The 25,397-nt window shown below is 49.6% G+C and overlaps 1 protein-coding gene and 1 long non-coding RNA gene across 3 annotated transcripts; one reads left to right on the forward strand and one right to left on the reverse strand.

The window, feature by feature from the left end:
* Positions 1-18,211, reverse strand: LOC141098826 (acyl-coenzyme A thioesterase MBLAC2-like). Of its 2 annotated transcripts, XM_073586895.1 has the most exons (3): positions 17,631-18,211; positions 8,660-8,825; positions 1-6,195 (listed from the first exon to the last, which is right to left on the reverse strand). In XM_073586895.1, the coding sequence occupies exons 1-3, from the start codon at positions 18,079-18,081 to the stop codon at positions 6,114-6,116; spliced, it is 699 nt and encodes a 232-aa protein (XP_073442996.1). In that variant the 5' UTR covers positions 18,082-18,211; the 3' UTR covers positions 1-6,113. The 2 variants fall into 2 exon arrangements, with proteins under 2 accessions (XP_073442996.1, XP_073442922.1); XM_073586821.1 differs by lacking the exon at positions 1-6,195 and having other exon boundaries at positions 7,996-8,825.
* Positions 18,193-25,375, forward strand: LOC141098950 (uncharacterized). The gene is made up of 2 exons (XR_012234395.1): positions 18,193-18,441; positions 24,240-25,375. It is a non-coding gene; the product is annotated as an uncharacterized lncRNA (long non-coding RNA).
* Positions 25,376-25,397: the final 22 nt, after the last annotated feature.

The following is a 25,397-nucleotide window of genomic DNA, read 5'->3' on the forward strand; positions in this document are numbered from 1 at the left end:
CACAGTGTTTTATTTGCATGTAGAGATGAATATTTTAGCAAAAACAACAAAAGCATTACACATTTTGAATGTACATGACATAACCGCATTGTTGCTCTCTGCATCTGTATAAAATACATTCATAGAAGCATGTACCGGCATAGAGATACTGTATAGTGCAGGGCTGCGAATACTATTACTTTAAGCGTAAGCCTGGTATTACTGTATATGCTCCAAAATTAATTTTACCTCACAATAAATTTCACACACTTTATAATTTCAAGAATATATATATATATATATATACTGTATATGTTTGTATATTACATTAATATAAAATATTTAAAATAAAGACTTAGATGTTTGTACAATTGCACACTTGTGTATTGCACACAGGCTTGCGGTTACTATCACTTTGGCCACTGGGTGGCAGTAAGGAAAAGCTGCAGAAAATAGCTGGGGCAGATGAGTATATGGATGAGGCTGTACACAGATCGGGCGCTCCTCTCCCCCCTGTACACAGATCGGGCGCCCCTCTCCCCCCTGTACACAGATCGGGCGCTCCTCTCTTCCCTGTACACAGATCGGGCGCTCCTCTCCCTCCTGTACACAGATCGGGCGCTCCTCTCCCTCCTGTACACACATCAGGCGCTCCTCTCCCTCCTGTACACACAGATCAGGCGCTCTTCTCCCCCTGTACACACAGATCGGGCGCTCCTCTCCCCCCTGTACACAGATCGGGCGCTCCTCTCCCCCCTGTACACAGATCGGGCGCTCCTCTCCCTCCTGTACACACAGATCAGGCGCTCCACTCCCCCTGTACACACAGATCGGGCGCTCCACTCCCCCTGTACACACAGATCGGGCGCTCCACTCCCCCTGTACACACAGATCGGGCGCTCCACTCCCCCTGTACACAGATCAGACGCTCCTCTCCCCCTGTACACAGATCAGGCGCTACTCTCCCCCTGTACACACAGATCAGGCGCTCCACTCTCCCTGTACACACAGATCAGGCACTCCACTCTCCCTGTACACACAGATCACTCTTCTCCCCCTGTACATAGATCAGGCGCTCCACTCTCCCTGTACACACAGATCGGGCGCTCCTCTCCCCCCTGTACACACAGATCGGGCGCTCCACTCCCCCTGTACACAGATCGGGCGCTCCTCTCCCCCTGTACACAGATCAGGCGCTCCACTCCCCCTGTACACAGATCAGGCGCTCCTCTCCCTCCTGTACACACAGATCGGGCTCTCCTCTCCCCCTGTACACAGATCAGGCGCTCCTCTCCCCCTCTACACACAGATCAGGCGCTCCTCTCCCCCTGTACACAGATCGGGCGCTCCACTCCCCCTCTACACAGATCAGGCGCTCCTCTCCCCCTGTACACAGATCAGGCGCTCCTCTCCCCCTGTACACACAGATCAGGCGCTCCTCTCCCCCTCTACACACAGATCAGGCACTCTTCTCCCCCTGTACATAGATCAGGCGCTCCTCTCCCCCTGTACACACAGATCAGGCGCTCCTCTCCCCCTGTACACAGATCAGGCACTCATAGATCAGGTGCTCCACTCTCCCTGTACACACAGATCGGGCGCTCCTCTCCCCCCTGTACACACAGATCGGGTGCACCACTCCCCCTGTACACACAGATCGGGCGCTTCTCTCCCCCTGTACACACAGATCGGGCGCTCCTCTCCCTCCTGTACACAGATCAGGCGCTCCACTCCCCCTGTACACACAGATCAGGCGCTCCTCTCCCCCTGTACACACAGATCAGGCTTTCTACTCCTTTCATGTAGGTGAAGCAGAAAAGAGTCATAGATAACAGTGGGTATTATTATTATTATTATTTATTGTTATAGCGCCATTTATTCCATGGCGCTTTACATGTGAGGAGGGGTATACATAAAAACAAGTACAATAATCTTAAACAATACAAGTCATAACTGGTACAGGAGGAGAGAGGACCCTGCCCGCGAGGGCTCACAATCTTCAAGGGATGGGTGATAATACAGTAGGCGAGGGTAGAGCTGGTCGTGCAGCGGTTTGGTCGATCGGTGGTTACTGCAGGTTATAGGCTTGTCGGAAGAGGTGGGTCTTCAGGCTCTTTTTGAAGGTTTCGATGGTAGGTGAGAGTCTGATATGTTGTGGTAGAGAGTTCCAGAGTAGGGGTGATGCGCGAGAGAAATCTTGTATGCGATTGTGGGAAGAGGAGATAAGAGGGGAGTAAAGAAGAAGATCTTGTGAGGATCGGAGGTTGCGTGCAGGAAAGTACCGGGAGACGAGGTCACAGATGTATGGAGGAGACAGGTTGTGGATTGCTTTGTATGTCATGTTTAGGGTTTTGTAATGGAGTCTCTGGGCAATTGGGAGCCAGTGAAGGGATTGACAGAGGGGAGAAGCTGGGGAATAGCGGGGGGACAGGTGGATTAGTCGGGCAGCAGAGATTAGAATAGATTGGAGGGGTGCGAGAGTGTTTGAGGGGAGGCCACAGAGCATGAGGTTGCAGTAGTCAAGGCGAGAGATGATGAGGGCATGGACTAGGGTTTTTGCAGATTCTTGGGTGAGGAATGAACGGATGCGTGAAATATTTTTGAGTTGAAGTCGGCAGGAAGTGGAAAGGGTTTGGATATGTGGTTTGAAGGAGAGATCAGCGTCAAGGATTACTCCGAGGCAGCGAGCTTGTGGGACTGGGGAGAGTGGGCAGTCATTTACTGTAATTGATAGGTTCGTAGGGGGGGTCACGTGAGATGGGGGAAAGATGATGAATTCTGAATGAATTCTGGGTATGAACATTTTGTCAGTAACTAGATGTTATGTTGTTCCAATAGTATTTTATAGCACTCAGTACTGCATATACTGCATAATGATGTGACAGGACCCAGAGTCCGCTGCAGGCAATTTGCTAACTCAATATTATAATATAGCTTTCTTTACCGGGTGGAGACATGTCTACAGAAGGTTTGCCATAATAATAATACAGATCCGGCTTATTCAGCAGCTCACTGCTCGTCATTATGACAAAGTTACATTTGAGTTCTCCTTTAAACACTGAAATAAAAAGTGCATTTTGCCATTAATCAAGTCATTATTTAAAAGAGCTGTCCACTACTCGGACTACCGGTGTTATAAAAGTGTTCTAATTTACTGAGATAATGACTTTTGGGTTTTCATTGGCTGTAAGCCATAATCATCATCATTAACAGAGAGAAACACTTGAAATAGATCCCTCTGTTTGTAATGACTCTATATATCTAATATATAAAGCTCAAAGTGTGTATGTATGTATGTGTGTGTATGTGTGCATGTCCGAGATAAGCATCCGCACCGTCGCAGCTACAGCCACAAAATTTGGCAGTCACACTTCTGGACCCCGAGAGCGTCCTAAGCTATGTTGTGAGGCGAAATTTTAACCCCGCACGTTCCAATTCACCAAACAATTTTGCCCCTATCTACATACTGGGGGGAAAAGTGTGTGCGCGTCAAGCCCCGCCCCTCATTATGATGTCACAATGCCTCTATTTGCCTACTGGGGAAGCAGTGTGTGCGTATCAAGCCCCGCCCCTCATTATGATGTCACAATGGTTGCCATGGCGACGGTGATGTCATCATAGGTTGCAAGCCCTGCCGACGCTCATTATGATGTCATAATGGTTGACTATGAGATGGAGGATGTGTGATGGGTATATGGGCACCAGACTATGGGATGGAGGATATGTATGACAGGTATATGGGCACGGGACTATGGGATGGAGGATATGTATATGGGCACGGGACTATGGGATGGAGGATGTGTGATGGGTATATGGGCACTGGACTATGGGATGGAGCATATGTTTGACGGGTATATGGGCACGGGACTATGGGATGGTGGATATGTATATGGGCACGGGACTATGAGATGGAGGATGTGTGATGGATATATGGGCACCAGACTATGGGATGGAGGATATGTATGACAGGTATATGGGCACGGGACTATGGGATGGAGGATATGTATATGGGCACGGGACTATGGGATGGAGGATATGTATAACGGGTATATGGGCACGGGATTATGGGATGGCGGATATGTATATGGGCACGGGACTATGGGATGGAGGATGTGTGATGGGTAAATGGGCACTGGACTATGGGATGGAGCATATGTTTGACGGGTATATGGGCACGGGACTATGGGATGGTGGATATGTATATGGGCACGGGACTATGGGATGGAGGATGTGTGATGGGTATATGGGCACTGGACTATGGGATGGAGGATATGTATGACGGGTATATGGGCACAGGACTTTGAGATGGCGGATATGTATGATGGGTATATGGGCATGGGACTATGGGATGGAGGATATGTATGATGGGTATATGGGCATGGGACTATGGGATGGAGAATATGTATGATGGGTATATGGGCACGGGCCTATGGGATGGAGGATGTGTGATGGGTATATGCGCACTCGACTATGGGATGGAGGATATGTATGATGGGTATATGGGCACGGGACTATGGGATGGAGGATAATTATAATTTGTTATAACTAACCACAGTTAGTTACTATGCCCGGGTAGCGCCGGGCTCTTCAGCTAGTATCTAATATATGAGTTTCACTTTTTGTATTGAAGAACTGAAATATATTAACTTTTTGATTACATTCTAATTTTGTGAGAAGCACCTGTATATATTATTTCCTATTTCTCTTAAGGCTAAAAACGGATACTGACCAAACTGATGAAAAACACTGATGAAACTCGGACTCATGTCTGGATGTGGCCTTGCTCACACACCTTGTTTTGTGTCTGAAAAGGAATAGACCATTTTTCCTCACTGTTCTGGACTGTTTTTCATTCACCTATGGTCTATGTGTCATGGTTTTCTGAAAAAATAATCTGATGGAGTTTCCCAAGCTTCTTCTACCAGTCAGTAAAAGGCCGGGTTCACACATGCGAGAAACTCGGACGAGTCTCGCATGTTAATACCCGGAACTCGGGAGCGGAGCGTGCGGCTCCATGTATTGGAAAGGGTCCGCACGCTCCAATCACAGTGCCGGGTATTAACATGCGAGACTCGGCCGTATTCCTCGCATGTGTGATCCCGGCCAAAGGCAGACAGCAATCGGACACCATCTGTGAGCAGTCTGATGGTTTTCTCTGACCCATGAATTCTTGTATGTAAAAACCATCAGTCAGGAAAACAACCTGACAGCACATGGACGGCAAACACTGACATCTGAACAAGACCTGAGCATCCGGAAGATTCCTGTAATCGAGATGCAGTTTGGATTTTTTAATGCACTTTTGTACTTTGCTGGACTAAGCCCCTCCACATAATGTATCACGTTACAACTACGGTATAATCTGCAGCAAATGCTTCATACAGGTGTAGGGAAGGTGACCTGACGGACGGACTAGTCAGAGTGAAGAAGGAAAGGTTTGCACAGTGTAGGTAGGTGTCGGTTATTACAGTGGGGAAACAGCTAGGAAAGTGTAGTGGACGTGCAGTACCTTGGGTTGACCATTAGATGGCAGGGAGGAGTGTGAGCAAAGGACTTGACATCAGCTTAGGGCTTTAGAAACCGTTGGTCATGGGGGGCGGGGTTACAGTGACAGGGGACCGGGAGAGCTATAAATACTGAGGGAGGGTTCCAGTCCCCAGGGGGAGCTCCAGTGACAGGAGGACTGCGACAGTCTGTGCGCTGTGAGGAGAATCTAAACCAGGGGGACTGAGGAGAGAGAACGTCAGGGGGGTGGTCCTGACAGGAAGGACCGCAGAAGGGACGAGGCACTGGGTGTGAGACACCATATTTGACACGACGACTGATCAGTGGAAGCGCTGTTGGTTTACGGGCCTAATGCGGCCACAGTGACGGACCTGTCAGGAGCGTCGACGAGTGAAGAAGGGACGGTGTACGCACACGTGTCCCCAGTTCAGAGTACGGTGTGTGAGAAGCGGCCCTGGAAACAGAGGGCCGTGAGGTAAAGAAAGTGCGGTGTGCTCTGAGGCCGTCAGACGGACGGCAAGTGAAATAAACTTGGACCTGTTGCACCCAGAATCTGCCTCCATCTTGTCTCTGTTTCGTCTCTGCGCGGTAAGAAGAGGGACCACCCCCCAGCTCGCCCCCCACCGACCCTACACAGGGGTGGCGGAAGCAATGCAGCAAAAAGGGACATAAGGCTCCTCCACCTGTATGACCAATGCCTGAAGCTTTTTTCTAAAAAAAAAAAAAAAATGTAATATTTATATCTTATATTTTGCTACATTCCATATCAATAAGGCAATGTTCCCACATAACTCTTTATTCCAGCAGAAACAAAAAGAAGCTGCTGGAAAATTCACACCAGCAAATCCACACCAGATTGGGCAATGTTGAAAAAAACTTTTGCTATTTGACTAAAAAAGCCAGTATTACTTATCTCCTCTGGTTCCTCCATGTTAACATTAGCTTTTGAGAACCTGTACTGCAGGTAGAACCTCTTGTGACTGGCTGCTTTCTATGTGCCACCATGTCATCAGATGTAGAGACCCCAGGGAGCCGGGAATTGCTGCCAAAGGAGAACCTGGCAAAATCAGTCTACTGTTTCCGATTGTTCTAAATTTTGAGATTTTGCAATAGGATGTGCAAAAATGTGGTTTTGTTTTGTGATTTGACTTCTGAAGTGAACTTAAAAGGGAACCAGTCAGCTACCCCAGCCACGTCATCATGAAACGAGGACCACCTCTCTGGCGGCAGCTGTGGCTGAAAATCCGTCTGAGGACTAGGATATGACCACTCCTAGGCAGATCCCCTACTCTGACATAACTCTCTCTGTACAAAATTTCCAAAAATAAATACTTTCCCCTGACTTTGGCCATTAATCCATTTCACAATCTAAACCCACATTCAGTAAGGCTATGTGCCCACGTAGCGTTTTAAAACGCACAGTGAAAAACGAACTCCTTCCCAGAAATCGCGTTTTTTTCCCGCGCGATTTCACCGCGATTCTGTTCGCGATTTTCTCAAGCACTTTCCAAGCGATTTGAAGCATCGCTTGGAAAGTGATTGACAGGTTGGTCAGACTCGTCAAACATAGTGTTTGACAAGTGTGAGCAGCTTTTTACTTTTGAGGCCGCCTATGCGGCCTCAATAGTAAAAGATAGAATGTTAAAAATGATAAAAAAAATAATAAATCGGGGTATATTTACCTTCCGACGTCCCGCGCTGCCATCCCAGGCCACAGCGTTCCCAGTAATGCCTTGCGAGACCTGTGATGACGTAGTCTTGCATTGCTATAGCGATCTCGCCAGACTGCTAGAGTCACGCGAGACTACGTCATCACAGGACCTTGCCGCAAGGCATTACTGGGAACGCTGTGTGTTCTGGGATGGCAGCGCGGGACGTCGGAAGGTAAATATACCCCGATTTTTTATTTTACAGGGGTATATGTCCTTCAGGCCCTGGGTACTATACCCCTGTAAAATAAAAAATCGGGGTATATTTACCTTCCGGCATCCCGCGCTGCCATCCCAGGCCACAGCGTTCCCAGTAATGCCTTGCGAGACCTGTGATGACGTAGTCTCGCATTGCTATAGCGATCTCGCCAGACTGCTAGAGTCACGCGAGACTACGTCATCACAGGACCTTGCCGCAAGGCATTACTGGGAACGCTGTGTGTTCTGGGATGGCAACGCGGGACGTCGGAAGGTAAATATACCCCGATTTTTTATTTTACAGGGGTATATGTCCTTCAGGCCCTGGGTACTATACCCCTGTAAAATAAAAAATCGGGGTATATTTACCTTCCGGCGTCCCGCGCTGCCATCCCAGGCCACAGCGTTCCCAGTAATGCCTTGCGGCAAGGTCCTGTGATGATGTAGTCTCGCGTGACTCTAGCAGTCTGGCGAGATCGCTATAGCAATGCAAGACTACGTCATCACAGGTCTCGCAAGGCATTACTGGGAACGCTGTGGCCTGGGATGGCAGCGCGGGACGTCGGAAGGTAAATATACCCCGATTTTTTATTTTACAGGGGTATAGTACCCAGGGCCTGGAGGACAGTCTCCTCTCCTCCACACCGTGGGTACCAACCGCACATGAGACGCTTAACTTCCCGCATGGTGGGCAATTCTTTGCGATTGCGCACAAAAGAATGATCATGCTGCGATTTTTTTCTGCGATGCGATTCCGCCGCGGAAAAAAGCGCAGCATTAGCACAGCATGTGTGGAATGCCATAGGAATGCATGGGGGGCGTTCTGTACAAGATTTTTAAACGTTTTTGCGCCGAAAATCGCGGCAAAAACGCTTAAAAAAAATCGCATCGTGGGCACACAGCCTAAGAGAATATTTACTTTCCACCTGGATAATAACAGAAGCTCATATGGGAGGTAGTAAAGGCATCGACATATTGGAAACTTTGTTTTCTTGTTTGGTTCAGATGTTTGCATAGAAGTCCAATCATTCCTGGCACTGCCGAGGCTCTAAGTTGTTCTCCTGGAATTACTTAGACGAAGGGCCAATCCAGCAAAAGACCTCACTGCATAGGTTGACACTTTGTGGCAAACTCCTGCATGCGATATATAATTGGAGGCCAAACGATGAAGTCTCTCTGCCCCAAATGTGTTGTAATGCCCAGGGAGCACTTTATCCACCAGACCTCCGTCCACCAAAGCCTTGAGAGATTCACAAGATCTCACGTACTCGGGGATATTACTGTAAGGAAGCCAGTCTATCATCGATCCATCGTAGACAACATCACCAGTGAACAGGATCTTGCGATCTCTATCGTGTAAGCAGATACTGCCACGTGAGTGTCCCGGCATATGCATCACTGTCAGCTGTCTGTCACCAAGGCTGATGATGTCCCCTGAAAAATATAACAGGTGATGGTAAGAGGTCAGCATCCAATCAGTAGGACTGTAAAGGATTACTGTACAATGCTACATCTGACATCAGGACACTTCTTTTATTGGGTTATTAGTTACATTCATGATACAGGAAAGATGTATATCTTTGCACCGTGTTAGCCAGTAGATAGGAAAATATTCAGAATTGAGAGTCCTTAGTGGTTAACCACTGAGGACTCTCAATTCTGAATATTTTTCTAGTTACATTCATGATATTTATCCAGTTTATGCCATAAATGACTGATAGATGCAGGATCTCCACCTTATCTGGAACTGAGCTTTGGGGCTCATACCCATATGTAAGAAAAAAAAACGTCCGATTTCCAGATCAAAAAAACGGACAAGTACCATGCGAGTGTTCTGCAAGTGCCATGCAATTTCTGTGTGATTTTTAAACGGAACATCCGTATGACATGTGTATGCAATGCGATTATAACATGAGCTTTTACATAAAGCAGTTCTCTATCCTTTACACATCGTTTTTATGATCACAGAGTAACAGGTTAGAATAGATATATACACATAGAATAGATGTGTGTATATACAGTGTCTTGCGAAAGTATTCGGCCCCCTGGAACTTTTCAACCTTTTCCCACATATCATGCTTCAAACATAAAAATACCAAATGTTAATTTTTGGCGAAGAATCAACAAGTTGGACACAATTGGGAAGCTGAACGAAATTTATTGGTTATTTTAAATTTTTGTTAAAATACAAAAACTGAAAAGTGGGGCGTGCAATATTATTCAGCCCCTTTACTTTCAGTGCAGCAAAATCACTCCAGAAGTTCATTGTGGATCTCTGAATGATCCAATGTTGTCCTAAATGACTAATGATGATAAATATAATCTACCTGTGTATAATCAAGTCTCCGTATAAGTGCATCTGCTCTGCGATAGTGTCATGGTTCTGTTTGAAGCACAGAGAGGATCATGAAGACCAAGGAACATAACAAACAGGTCCGTGATACTGTTGTGGAGAAGTTTAAAGCCGGATTTGGATGCAAAATGATTTCCAAAACTTTAAACATCCCAAGGAGCACTGTGCAAGCGATCATATTGAAATGGAAGAAGTATCATACCACTGCTAATCTACCAAGACCCAGCCGTCCCTCTAAACTTTCATCTCAAACAAGGGGAAGACTGATCAGAGATGCAGCCAAGAGGCCCATGATCACTCTGGATGAACTGCAGAGATCTACAGCTGAGGTGGGACAGTCTGTCCATAGGACAACAATCAGTCGTACACTGCACAAATCTGGCCTTTATGGAAGAGTGGCAAGAAGAAAGCCATTTCTCAAAGATATCCATAAAAAGTGTCATTTAAAGTTTGCAACAAGCCACCTTGGAGACACACCAAACATGTGGAAGAAGGTGCTCTGGTCAGATGAAACCAAAATCGAACTTTTTGGCAACAATGCCAAACGATATGTTTGGCGTAAAGGCAACACAGCTCATCACCCTGAACACACCAACCCCAGTGTCAAACATGGTGGTGGCAGCATCATGATTTGGGCCTGCTTTTCTTCAGCAAGGACAGGGAAGCTGGTTAAAATTGTTGGGAAGATGGATGGAGCCAAACACAGGACCATTCTTGAAGAAAACCTGTTGGAGTCGGCAAAAGACCTCAGACTGGGATGGAGATTTTCTTCCAACAAGACAATGATCCCAAATGGAATGGTTCACAAATAAACGTATCCAGGTGTTAGAATGGCCAAGTCAAAGTCCAGACCTGAATCCAATCGAGAATCTGTGGAAAGAGCTGAAAACTGCTGTTCACAAACGATCTCCATCAAACCTCATTGAGCTCGAGCTGTTTGCCAAGGAAGAATGGGCAAGAATTTCAGTCTCTCGATGTTCAAAACTGATAGAGTCATACCCCAAGCGACTTGCAGCTGTAATCGCAGCAAAAGGTCGCGCAACAAAGTATTAAGTTAAAGGGGCCGAATAATATTGACAACCCCACTTTTCAGTTTTTGTATTTCCACAAAAATTTAAAATAACCAATAAATTTCGTTCAACTTCACAATTGTGTCCCACTTGTTGTTGATTCTTCACCAAAAATTTACATTTGGTATCTTTATGTTTGAAGCATGATATGTGGGAAAAGGTTGAAAAGTTTCATGGGGCCGAATACTTTCACAAGGCACTGATATATGTTTTCATACTGCAGAGAGAGAGATATATAGAAGAATAGCCGGTAATTAATTCGCCGGCTTGTCAAATTACTGCAGGAGCCGACAGGATAGGAGATGGATTACATATGGTAAATCCATATAGAATAGGTAAATACGGTATATACATGTCAGTGACAAATACAATTACACTGTGTTCCAAATTATTATGCAAATTGGATTTAAGTGTCCTAAAGATGTAATTTTTTGTTTTTCAAATAAACTCATAGATGGTATTGTGTATCAGGGCTCTTTGGATCGCTGAAATCAATCACAAACGCCTGTGATAATTAGTTTACAAGATGAGCTCAATTAAAGGAAAACTACTTAAGAATGATGTTCCACATTATTAAGCAGGGCACAGGTTTCAAGGAATTTAGGAAATAAAAAGGATCTCTCTGCTGCTGAAAAGCATCAAATAGTGCAATGGCTTGGTCAAGAGATGAAAACATTAGATATTTCCCAAAAACTTAAACGTGATCATCGTACTGTTAAGAGATTTGTGGTTGATTCTGAGCACAGACATGTTTGTGCTGATAAAGGCAGAATGAGGAAGGTTTCTGCCAGGCAAGTTCATCAGATTAAGAGAGTGGCTGCTAAAAAGCCATTACAAACCAGCAAACAGATATTTAAAGCTGCTGGTGCCTCTGGAGTCCCTCGAGCCTCAAGGTGTAGGATCCTTCAAAGGCTTGCTGTGGTGCATAAATCTACTATTCGGCCACCCGTAAACAATGTTCACAAGCAGAAATGGTTGCAGTGGGCCCAGACATACACGAAGACTAATTTTCAAACAGTCTTGTTTACTGATGAGTGTCGAGCAACCCTGGATGGTCCAGATGGATGGAGTAGTGGATGGTTGGTGGATGGCCACTATGTCCCAACAAGGCTGCGATGTCAGCAAGGAGGTGGAGGAGTCATGTTTTGGGCCGGAATCATGGGGAAACAGCTGCTAGTGCCCTTTAAGGTTCCTGAAGGTGTGGAAATGACCTCTGCAAAGTATATAGAGTTTCTGACTGACAGCTGTCTTCCATGGTATAAAAAGCAGAAACGTGCCTTCAGGAACAAAATCATCTTCATGCATGACAATGCACCATCTCATGCTGCAAAGAATACCTCTGAGTCATTGACTGCTATGGGCATAAAAGGAGATAAACTCATGGTGTGGCCACCATCTTCCCCTGACCTCAACCCTATAGAGAACCTTTGGAGTATCATCAAGCAAAAGATCTATGAGGGTGGGAGGCAGTTCACATCAAAACAGCAGCTCTGGGAGGCTATTCTGACTTCATGCAAAGAAATACAAGCAGAAACTCTCCAAAAACTCACAATTTCAATGGATGCAAGATTTATGAAGGTGATATCAAAGAAGGGTTCCTATGTTAACATGTAACTTGGCCTGTTAGGAATGTTTTGAAGTTAAATAGCTTTTTTGTTCAGTGAATGTGACCTCCTAATGCTGTAAATTCCACAAACGAGCATTTTCAGTTCTTTAACACATATCAAATGTTTAGAAATTCTAATGTGCCTAATAATTTGGAACAGTGCAATTTGAGTTTTTATTCATTTTGGAGATTATACTGTTATCATTGGGAGGTTTCTTCAATAAAATTTGATGTATACTCTAACCGGTGATGACCTTTATTAGACTGACTCATTTGTACCGACTATTTAGGAAAATCAGAGAAAAATATCATTTGCTTAATAATTTGGAACACAGTGTAGTATAGTGTCTGTGCAAAATTATGGACATATATTTTATTAATCAAAAGTTATTTTACAGAAAAAAATGGCGAGGGGTCCCCTTATAATTGAGAGCTGATGTTAATAGCCTAGGAAGGGCGATAGATCCTGCCCCCCCCCCGGCAAAACATCAGCTCTCAGCTCCCCAGAAAAGACGCATCTCTAAAATACTAGTGTTTTTCAGCCGGGGCTAAGTTTTCTCTGCTAATGTTCACATTTGATTTGGTTTTGTCTATTCAGTTTTTGTGTGGTCAGCCAGCCCCGTTGGGGCTGTGCTGAATTTCCACTCTTATGTTACTGTATGTGCCAGTTTGCTTTTTGTCCCTTATTAGATTGGCCTCTTTCTGCTCTGATCTCAGAATATGCCAGAGTTCTTTTCTGATATAGTGGGAGACGTCTAGTGACTTCAGGGGTTTTTTTTGCTATCAGAAGTGTTGGACATTTTTTGCAGGGTTTTTTTGCGTGATTGCAGACAGTATCTTTCCTTTCCTGTCATTTCTAGTTAGTGTGGGCCCCATCATTTGCTCAGCCTATTTTCATACCTGTGTTTGTGCTTTCATCTTGTTTCACCGTCAATACATGTGTAGGGGCTGTCTATTCCTTTGGGGTCTGCTCTGGGGCAGTTTAGATTTCCCCTTTTCTTGCTTTAGGCTTATTTAGTTCTCCGGCTGTGTCGAGGCGTCTAGAATCATCGTAGGTACGCTCCACGGCTGCTGTTAGTTGTGTGGTTAGGATCAGGGCAGGTCTGCAATCCGCGTAGTTACCAACCTCTCTGGTTTTCTGTGACTTAGCTTGGTTTTGTTTTCCTCCTCGGTGACCCAATCATAACAGTGACCGCAGTCAGCCGGCACAAACAGTGACCGCAGTCAGCCGGCACAAACAGTGACCGCAGTCAGCCGGCACAAACAGTGACCGCAGTCAGCCGGCACAAACAGTGACCGCAGTCAGCCGGCACAAACAGTGACCGCAGTCAGCCGGCACAAACAGTGAACGCAGTCAGCCGGCACAAACAGTGAACGCAGTCAGCCGGCACAAACATTGATCGCAGTCAGCCAGCACAAATAGTGAACGCACTCAGCCAGAATAGTGAACGCAGTTAGCCAGCGCAAACAGTGAGCGCAGTCAGCCGGCGCAAACAGTGAGCGAAGTCAGCCGGCACAAATAGTGAACGCAGTCAGCCGGCACAAATAGTGAACGCAGTCAGCCGGCACAAATAGTGAACGCAGTCAGCCGGCACAAATAGTGAACGCAGTCAGCCGGCACAAATAGTGAACGCAGTCAGCCGGCACAAATAGTGAATGCAGTCAGCCGGCACAAATAGTGAACGCAGTCAGCCGGCATAAATAGTGAACGCAGTCAGCCAGCACAAATAGTGAACGCAGTCAGCCGGCACAAATAATGAACGCAGTCAGCCAGCACAAATAGGGAACGCAATCAGCCAGAATAGTGAACGCAGTCAGCCAGCACAAATAATGAACGCAGTCAGCCAGCACAAATAGTGAACGCAGTCAGCCAGCACAGATAGTGACCGCAGTCAGCCAGCACAGATAGTGACCGCAGTCAGCCAGCACAGATAGTGACCGCAGTCAGCCAGCAGATAGTGAACGCAGTCAGCCAGCACAAACAGTGAACGCAGTCAGCCAGCACAAATAGTGAACGCAGTCAGCCAGCACAAATAGTGAACGCAGTCTGCCAGCACAAATAGTGCACGCAGTCTGCCAGCACAAATAGTGAACGCAGTCTGCCAGCACAAATAGTGAACGCAGTCTGCCAGCACAAATAGTGAACGCAGTCTGCCAGCACAAATAGTGAACGCACTCAGCCAGCACAGTGAACGCACTCAGCCAGCACAGTGAACGCAGTTAGCCAGCACAAATAGTGAACGCAGTCAGCCGGCACAAATAGTGAACGAACTCAGCCAGCACAAATAGTGAACGCAGTCAGCCGGCACAAATAGTGAACGCAGTCAGCCAGCATAAATAGTGAACGCAGTCAGCCAGCACAAATAGTGAACGCAGTCAGCCAGCACAAATAGGGAACGCACTCAGCCGGCACAAATAATGAACGCAGTCAGCCAGCACAAATAGTGAACGAACTCAGCCAGCACAAATAGTGAACACAGTCAGCCGGCACAAATAGTGAACGCAGTCAGCCGGCACAAATAGTGAACGCAGTCAGCCGGCACAAATAGTGAACGCAGTCAGCCGGCACAAATAGTGAACGCAGTCAGCCGGCACAAATAGTGAACACAGTCAGCCGGCACAAATAGTGAACGCAGTCAGCCGGCACAAATAGTGAACGCAGTCAGCCAGCACTTTTGTGTGGTTCAATCTCTGAATCAGAGCAGACGCAGTCAACACTTAGCATAGGGAGCAGTACATCTTGGACTCTGATGTGTGGCACAGCTCTCTTAGCCATACGGCCCAGGAACAGCTCTTTTAGCTCTACTACTCAGGTACAGTGCTGTACACTCCAGTATGTGTTGGGCATAAAAGGAAAGATAAATACATAATTACCACTGGTCCCCTGACGCAGGTTTTGCACCATTTCTTCTGAGATGGTTTAGTGAATCCTGCACTGATCACGATAATCCTTGAGGTCCCTTCCAACTCTAGCATTCTATGATTCTTTAGAAAGGGCGTCTCTGAGCCCTAATAAGAAGTATGGGTAAGGATTATCCCAGGTGTACTACATATATAGGGCAAACATCTGCCTCTAACACTCTTTGTGGGAGTGCCAAGATAAACTAATAATATTCACTGTAAACCATTAGAACAAAAGTTCCTCTATGCATTATTTCCATAACATGAAGTAGAGCAGTAATTATATTTTCCTAATCTTTGATACACACTGTTATTTCTGTTGTGTTGTACAATGTTCAATAAGTGGTCCCCGATGACGGAGTGACAAGCACTACATCCAGGAAACCCTGAGATCATCCTTCCAAGAGTTGCAAGTAATTATGGGCCAGGATTCTAATATGAACAGCCACGCTCCACACATCACGTACATAATGAATGATTATTTTTCCATGATTACATCAGTGTGAATAAACATGGCAAAGCTATTATATGAGAACTAAGTTGGTCCTCCCAGAGATGTGAGCGCACACAGCACATTACTTCTGTGTGTCCGCTATCCACTGAAGAGCTGCTTTCTGAGCAGGCCGATAAAGGGGTGAGCACTTATGTTTGTATTATGGTCAATCGATGAGAACAAGTAAATGCTTCCGCTGTGCAATCACAGAGGAGACTGGAATATCTGCAGGATCTTTCCTCACAGGAAAAGAGACCGGTTTAGGTCACATTATTCTGGAGCATTGTATGTTGTTTCTCACACATGCTGATACCCATTGGTTATATGCTGCCTTATATGGATGACTACAATGTATAAACTGACCACTCTCCACCACTTTACAGCTTGTCAACTCACATAATGGGGTGGTTTCATGAAGACCACCCATTTCATAAAGAATTCTGCATTGTTGACTTTGAAGGTCCAGGTTCAAAAACTGAAGAAATGTTGGGAAATGTAGGATTACATGCCGGTCATTCAGCTACTGGCCAACCAAGTAATACATAGGGGTGCCAGCTACACCAGAGGCAGAGACACTCTTTGTTAGCTGTTCTCTACTCTGACCCAAATATGGCTGAATATATCGGTGGGGTCCAACCATTCCGAGTCTGACAGATTCATTGTTATGTCTCCCAGTAGCCATCTCCTGAGATTTCAGAAGAATACAAGGGCAATAGGAGAAGGTGTTGACGAAACTTGTGAGATTTTCACTGCTCTCAAAGACTGACAAGACCTGTCACATGATCGCAGAAATTGTATTATGTAAAAATCCTTGAGATCTCCCAGATTCTGCCACTCTATTTAGTTTTGTGCAGACATTGCAGAGATACACACACTTGTTACTTTTGGAGTGCAATATGTGAAATTTCTACTTCCAGTTCAACTGGGCGTGTCTTCACAGTCTACTCTGGGGGGTGTGCACTTTGAGTGGCAGCATCTTGGGAGGAGGGGGTGAAAACACATGCCCCCAGAGAAAAACCCTGAAGAAATGCCCACTGGACTTCAAGCAGAGATTTCATAAAGTGCTCTCCAGAAGAAACAAACGTGAATATCTCTACAATGGAGCAACTTCGAGCAACAGGGAAACAAACACAGGAATTAGGGGAGCTTAGGAATTGTTACATTGTATTTAACTCAAGTGATAGTCCTCTTTAAGGCTGGTTTCACACTTGCGTTCAGGAGGGCTGCGGATGGCGGCCTACTTCCTCCCTGAAGCTCCGCCTACTTCTATATGCGTCCTGCATTTCCCACGTACCTAGCTTTACCATTGGGCACGCAGGGACATGTGTTGTATGTGGGCTGTCACGCTTCCATTGAAAGCAGAATATACTGGGCACAAACTTCAGCATTATATTCACTGATGGTGACAGGTTCCCTTTAAAGAGCATTGATGCTAGGATAAGTCGTCCATGTCTGATCGGTCGGGGTCCGACACCCAGCACCCCTGCCTATCAGCAGATATCGGTGTCGGCAGCCAGAAATCCTCGATTGCGGAGCTGGCCGTCTTCTGATAGCGGCCTCCGCAGGGGACTACACATCCGCCTCTTATTGATCTGAATAGAAGGCAGATGTGTTGTACCCAACGGCGGCCGCTATCAGAAGATGGCCAGCTCTGCAATCGAGTACTTCCGGCTGCCGACACCGATATCTGCTGATAGGCAAGGGTGCTGGGTGTCGGACCCTGACTGATCAGACTCTCACAGCCCTCATCGTCTACCTGCTGCCACCTACTGGCGAGAATGAGGAGCAGCCGCCTATCATCTCTATGGGGGGTTACCGTCCTCCAGGATGTGGCTGGGGGTCACCGCCTGCACCGTGTACTGACTGGCACTCCAGCCGGGCGTCGGGGGCTTCACCACTTCACTGGCGGACAGCCACGTCACAGTCTCGAAGTTGTCTCCCCGGATAAGCGCCTCCGCCTCGTCCCGGTGCACCGCCACCTGCTCAAACTGGTGCAGGCCGCCGGCGTGATCGAAGTGAACGTGAGTGGCCACAGCCATGAGCGGGCAGCGCCCGGATCCCCCGTCCATGCCGTGAGGGAGCAGCCCAGCAGCGCTCAGGTAGTCCGGGAGGCTGCGCAGCCCGAGGCCGGTGTCTATCACCAGGTCCTGGTGGGAGCCGCGCACCAGCCAAATATTTGCCCGGTTCCCCGACTCATAAAAGCGCTCCTGGATCCAGAACACGCCGTCCCCCAGGGCCTTGTGCGCGAACCACTCCAGCGCGGCCATGGCGGGACTCCCCGGGCAGAAACACACCGGACACTGCACACCGGGCGGGCACACACCGGACACAGCGCCTGTTGCAGTCAGCACCTCGGGCAGCGCCCTCACTGGGTAAATGCTAGACTGTATGGGCTCCTTCCAGGTGTGATGTCAGCTCTGGGGGCGTGTCATACCAGGGGGGGCGTGTTCTGACAGCAAAGGCAGGAAGAGAAGACGCCATTACACACCTGTCTCTGCCGTCTGGTGCAGGGAGAGAAGCCTCCATTACACATTGTCTCAGCTTTCTCTCTGGTGCCGGCGTCTGTGAGCAGTGTGGAGTTAGGTCAGCGGCGTCGGTGACAGGCAGGAGGGATTAGTAAGTAACAGGTTGGTGTCTTCTTAGATGTTTGGTTGATGGGCTGATACTTGGGGCTAACTAGTGGGATTTGGGGGCTTACCTGGGAGCTGTTGGGCTCCCGGAGGGGAGGAGGGGGAATTAATGCACGCTGGTGGGGTCTGGTTGGGTCGGGGGGGTTAATGCATGCTTACAGGCTCTACTTGGGTTCGGGGGAGGGGGTGTTAATGCACGCTTTTGGGTAGCGGTTAATGCACGCATACGGGGTCTGGAGGGGTTAATGCTTGTGGGGTCTGCTTGGGCTCCCAGGGGGGTTAATGCATGCTTGCAAGGTCTATTTGGGGTCTGGGGGGTTAATGCATGCTTGTGGGGTCTGTTTGGGGCAGGGGGCTTGGGGTATATAATGCACACTTGTGGGGTCTGTTTGGGGCAGGGGGTGTGGGGGTTAATGCATGCTTGTGGGGTCTGGTTGTACTTCGGGGGGTACTAATGCACGCTTGTGGGGTCTGGTTGGGGGTGGGGGGTTAATGCATGCTTGTGGGGTCTGGTTGTACTTTGGGAGGGTTCTAATATATGCTTGTGGGGTCTGTTTGGGGCGGGGGGTGGGGGTTAATGCACGCTTACGGGTCTGGTGGGGTCTGGGGGGTTAATGCATGCTTCTGGGGTCTGGTTGGGGGTGGTGGGGTTAATGCACGCTTGTGGGGTCTGGTTTTACTTGGGGGGTACTAATGCATGCTTCTGGGGTCTGTTTGGGGCAGGGGGTGGGGGTTAATGCACGCTTGTGTGGTCTGTTTGGGGCAAGGGGTGGGGGTTAATGCACGCTTGTGGGGGTCTGGTTGTATTTGGGGGGGTGTTACTAATGCATGTTTGTGGGGTCTGGTTGGGGGTGGGGGTTAATGCACGCTTGTGGGGTCTGCTTGTACTTCGGGGGGTACTAATGCATGCATGTGAGGTCTGCTTTGGGCTCCCAGGGAGGTTAATGCACACTTGCAGGGTCTGTTTTGTCAGGGGGGGTGGGGGTTAATGCACACTTGTGGGGTCTGCTTGGGCTCCCAGGGGGGTTAAGGCTGGCTTGTGGGGTCTGTTTGGGTCGGGGGGTTAATGCACGCTTGTGGGGTCTGGTTGGGTCCTGGGGGGGTTAATGCACGTCTGAGGGGTCTGGTTGGGTCTCCGGGGGGGGGTGTTAATGCACACTCCCGGAGTCTGGCTGGGTACAGGGGGTGTTAGTGCACGTTTGCGGTGTCTGGTAGTCCCGGGAGAGGGGGGTTGATGATGCACGCTTGTGGTGTCTGGTAGTCCCGGGAGAGGGGGGTTGATGATGCACGCTCGTGGTGTCTGGTAGTCCCGGGAGAGGGGGGTTGATGATGCACGCTTGTGGTGTCTGGTAGTCCCGGGAGAGGGGGGTTGATGATGCACGCTTGTGGTGTCTGGTAGTCCCGGGAGAGGGGGGTTGATGATGCACGCTTGTGGTGTCTGGTAGTCCCGGGAGAGGGGGGTTGATGATGCACGCTTGTGGTGTCTGGTAGTCCCGGGAGAGGGGGGTTGATGATGCACGCTTGTGGGTTCTATTTGGGTTTCCGGCGGGATTAATGCATGCTTGTGGGGTCTGGGTGGGCTCCTTACTGTGGGGGGGATTAATGCACGTTTTTGTGGTTTGGTTGGGCTCCAGGGGTGGTTAATGCATGCTTTTGGGGTCTGGTTGGGCCCTGGGGGGGTTAATGCACGTTTGCGGGGTCTGAGTGGACCCTGCATTAACCCACACCTGAAGCCCACCAGATCGAACAAGCGCGGAGGGTTTAATTCACACTTGTGTGTCTGGTTGGGCTCACGGGGAGGGGGCTAATGCATGCGTTTGTGGTCTGGTGGGCTCCTTAGGGGTCTAATGCAGGGCCCAACCAGACCTCTCAAGCGTGCATTAACCCTTCCCCGGGGCCTACCAGACCCCACAAGCATGCGTTAATTGAAGCCCAACCAGACCCCACGAGCGTGCATTATCCCCTGTGACTTGAAAGGGGTGGATTGATTTTGGGGTAGGCGCTTGACTGGTAGGGCTTTTTGTTTGGGGAAGAGGTGCCATCTGGTGGGGGTTTATACTTTCGGGGGGGGGGGATGGACATCCGATGGGGGATGGACATCCGACGGGGATTTATGATGGGGAAGCTGGACATCCGATGGGACTTACGCTGGGAGGGGGTGGACGTCCGATGAGGTTTATGCTGGGGAGGGGTCTGGGGTGGACGACCGATGAGGTTTTATGCGGGGGGTGAATGTCCAATGATGGTTTTATGCTGGGAATGGCATCCAATAGGGGCTTAAGGGGGGTGGACGTCCGATAGGTTCTTAGGCTTAAGGGGGTGGACGTCCGATGAGGGTTTATGCTGGGGGGGTGGATGTCCGATGGGGGTTTATGCCAGGGTGGACGTCCGATGGGGGTTCATTCTGGGGGGTGGACGTCTGATAGGGTTTTATGCTTGGTGGCGTGTGGACGTCGGATGGGGGCTTATGCTTGGTGGCGTGTGGACGTCGGATGGGGGCTTGTGCGCTTGGGGGCGTGTGGACGTCGGATGGGGGCTTGTGCGCTTGGGGGCGTGTGGACGTCCGATGGGGGCTTGTGCGCTTGGGGGCGTGTGGACGTCCGATGGGGGCTTGTGCGCTTGGGGGCGTGTGGACGTCCGATGGGGGCTTGTGCGCTTGGGGGCGTGTGGACGTCGGATGGGGGCTTGTGCGCGTGTGGACGTCGGATGGGGGCTTGTGCGCTTGGGGGCGTGTGGACGTCCGATGGGGGCTTGTGCGCTTGGGGGCGTGTGGACGTCCGATGGGGGCTTGTGCGCTTGGGGGCGTGTGGACGTCCGATGGGGGCTTGTGCGCTTGGGGGCGTGTGGACGTCCGATGGGGGCTTGTGCGCTTGGGGGCGTGTGGACGTCGGATGGGGGCTTGTGCGCTTGGGGGCGTGTGGACGTCGGATGGGGGCTTGTGCGCTTGGGGGCGTGTGGACGTCGGATGGGGGCTTGTGCGCTTGGGGGCGTGTGGACGTCGGATGGGGGCTTGTGCGCTTGGGGGCGTGTGGACGTCGGATGGGGGCTTGTGCGCTTGGGGGCGTGTGGACGTCGGATGGGGGCTTGTGCGCTTGGGGGCGTGTGGACGTCGGATGGGGGCTTGTGCGCTTGGGGGCGTGTGGACGTCGGATGGGGCTTGTGCGCTTGGGGGCGTGTGGACGTCGGATGGGGGCTTGTGCGCTTGGGGGCGTGTGGACGTCGGATGGGGGCTTGTGCGCTTGGGGGCGTGTGGACGTCCGATGGGGGCTTGTGCGCTTGGGGGCGTGTGGACGTCCGATGGGGGCTTGTGCGCTTGGGGGCGTGTGGACGTCCGATGGGGGCTTGTGCGCTTGGGGGCGTGTGGACGTCGGATGGGGGCTTGTGCGCTTGGGGGCGTGTGGACGTCGGATGGGGGCTTGTGCGCTTGGGGGCGTGTGGACGTCGGATGGGGGCTTGTGCGCTTGGGGGCGTGTGGACGTCGGATGGGGGCTTGTGCGCTTGGGGGAGTGTGGACGTCGGATGGGGGCTTGTGCGCTTGGGGGCGTGTGGACGTCGGATGGGGGCTTGTGCGCTTGGGGGCGTGTGGACGTCGGATGGGGGCTTGTGCGCTTGGGGGCGTGTGGACGTCGGATGGGGGCTTGTGCGCTTGGGGGCGTGTGGACGTCGGATGGGGGCTTGTGCGCTTGGGGGCGTGTGGACGTCGGATGGGGGCTTGTGCGCTTGGGGGCGTGTGGACGTCGGATGGGGGCTTGTGCGCTTGGGGGCGTGTGGACGTCGGATGGGGGCTTGTGCGCTTGGGGGCGTGTGGACGTCGGATGGGGGCTTGTGCGCTTGGGGGCGTGTGGACGTCGGATGGGGGCTTGTGCGCTTGGGGGCGTGTGGACGTCGGATGGGGGCTTGTGCGCTTGGGGGCGTGTGGACGTCGGATGGGGGCTTGTGCGCTTGGGGGCGTGTGGACGTCGGATGGGGGCTTGTGCGCTTGGGGGCGTGTGGACGTCGGATGGGGGCTTGTGCGCTTGGGGGCGTGTGGACGTCGGATGGGGGCTTGTGCGCTTGGGGGCGTGTGGACGTCCGATGGGGGCTTGTGCGCTTGGGGGCGTGTGGACGTCCGATGGGGGCTTGTGCGCTTGGGGGCGTGTGGACGTCCGATGGGGGCTTGTGCGCTTGGGGGCGTGTGGCCGTCCGATGGGGGCTTGTGCGCTTGGGGGCGTGTGGCCGTCCGATGGGGGCGTGTGGACGTCCGGGGGGGCGTGTGGACGTCCGGTGGGGGGTTTTGCTTGGGGGTGGAGGGTGCATGATGGGGATTTATGCTTGAGCGGGCATCTGATGGGGATTTACGCTTGGGGGAAGGGGGCATTTGGGCTTTGATGGGTTTATCCTGTGGGGTCCACTGATTAGTGTGAGGTGGAGGTTTGATTGGACAGGGGGGGGTTACCCTGTGTGGCCCTCTGGTTGGTGTGCGGGGTGGTTAATGCTTCATTGGGGCACACAAAAAGCTATGTTTGTATGCTGCTTATGCTAGGAGGGAACACTACTAACTGGCATGAAGCTAATCCGTTTTAGCTTAGTGTCAGTAGGAGGCAGACATGGGTCCGGACCACTCAGGCTGGTTTCTGCCTTAGGCTAGTTTCACACTTGCTTTTTTTTGCAGCGCGTTTTTCCCGCAAAAAAACGCATTGAAAAAACGCATACAAAAGCATACAACTGCTGCGTTTTTTTCAAGCATTTTTATGAGCATGCATGAAAAAAACGCAGCGTTTTTATGCGTTTTTATGCGTTTTTACCGCGTTTGCGTTTTTTCCAACATTAGGTGGCCCCTCACACTAACCCAAACCATGACTTTACTAACCCTAACCCTGACCCTAACCCTTAACCAAATCATACTTAACCCTAACCCAAACCCTAACTAACCCTAACCCTGACCCTAACCCTTAACAAAACCATACTTAACCCTAACCCTGACCCTAACCCTGACCCTAACCCTTAACAAAACCATACTTAACCCTAACCCTGACCCTAACCCTTAACCAAACCATACTTAACCCTAATCCTAACCCTGACCCTAACCCTTAACAAAACCATACTTAACCCTGACCCTAACCCTAACCCTTAACCAAACCATACTTAACCCTAATCCTGACCCTGACCCTAACCCTTAACAAAACCATACTTAACCCTAACCCTTAACCAAACCATACTTAACCCTAATCCTGACCCTAACCCTGACCCTAACCCTTAACAAAACCATACTTAACCCTAACCCTGACCCTAACCCTTAACCAAACCATACTTAACCCTAATCCTGACCCTAACCCTGACCCTAACCCTTAACCAAACCATACTTAACCCTAACCCTGACCCTAACCCTGACCCTAAACCCCCTTAACTAACCCTAACTCTAACCCAAACCCCTAAATTCCATGGTTAAAAAAAAAAACGCATATGCAAAAAAACGCATACATGAGCATGCCAGTGCGCACATATGCGCATCCATAGGCTATAATGGCCATTTTTAGCGCAAAACGTGCGCATATGTGCGCATGCGCTTTTTTGCAGGGCCAAAAAATGCAACATGCTGCGTCTGGAAAATACAAACGCACACCCCAAAAAAACGCAGCGCATGAAAATCGCATACATGCGCTTACAAGCGCGCAGGTATGCGCACCCATGTTAAATATAGGGGAAAAAATGCATGCGCACATATGCGTTTTTTTCCAGCGCTAAAAAACGCAAATGTGAAACCAGCCTTAGGTGTTGATTTTTTTTTTTATTAATGATTTCCCTTTTTTTTTCAGATATGGTGTTTAAGGGCAACAGAGTGGAGTTATCACTCTGATCTCCCACCTAGAATTGTCACTACCATATCATCTGTGGTCTACGAGGCAGGGCCCTAACACATCAAGAGTGTTTGCGGTTTTCCGGCGGACAGTCCTTGCCACTAATCCCCCTACCCTCTCGCCCCCCCAGAGCCAGATAGAGTAGGGAGGGAAGACAAATCCGTTACCTGCCAGTCGCCTGAAAGTCTGTGTAAAGGTTAGGATTTGAAATCTTCAGGACAGGTATATCCTACCAGGCAGTGACGGGGCTCCATTAAAAAAATGAAGGGACAAAACACATATGTCCTAGTTTTCCCCTGAGCAATATGGACATCTCCTGGGGAAACCTTCCTATTCATGCGGCCTCCACGTTTGACAGAGGCTCCTGCGACCCTACTCTTAAAAATCCAGGCTCTCGTCTAGCCACTGGTGGCCGGGCCACACCACCTGCGCCCTGAACAATCATGCATGCCAACTTTCTAGTGCTTCCTGCCCTCTACCTATCAGGGTAAGAGTACTTTTCTTCTGCAACAGAAGACTAAACTGCCTCCCAAGAGGTGCACAGTCCAATTGTGGTTTCGGAAATGTTCAGTCCAAAAAAGCAACCAACAGGACAACTCTCCTACCCGCCAGGAAAAGAAACCTTCCTTCAGGCCCAACCCCCTCCTGGCGTCCACAAACCCATCAGCGCTGGTCTACTACGCCTGGATCTAGCAGACTCCCTTTGGCATGACGGGGCGTTCCCACCTTGGATGTGTCTCAGGGTTGGCTGCCGTCTCCTTCACTATTCAAGGTTGGTATTATGATATCTGGTCCTAGACACCGGAAGCAGGCCATGGTGGGGCTGAGCCACAGACCCTCCCATCAGTCCTGCCCGCATGCACCAACAGCATATTACAGTTGTACAATACATAGAAATGCATTGCATGAAACAAGCAAAAGTTTTCAATGCAAAAAAATGCACTTTTATAAAATTAAAGGTTTCTATATATGTAAGAATGTTATTTAGCCAATATTTCTGTAAGTAAAAGTCTGAGATTTCTGTGGGAAATCTTAATTTGTTCCTCTTAAACTGGTTCTGAATGTAAATAAAACATTGCTCTGATTTAAGTCTCCATGTTGTAATTTAGCCTTTTA

Source organism: Dendrobates tinctorius, unplaced genomic scaffold, assembly GCF_039654945.1.
Source record: "Dendrobates tinctorius isolate UK_male_01 unplaced genomic scaffold, ASM3965494v1 ptg000003l, whole genome shotgun sequence".
Lineage (NCBI taxonomy): Eukaryota > Metazoa > Chordata > Amphibia > Anura > Dendrobatidae > Dendrobates > Dendrobates tinctorius.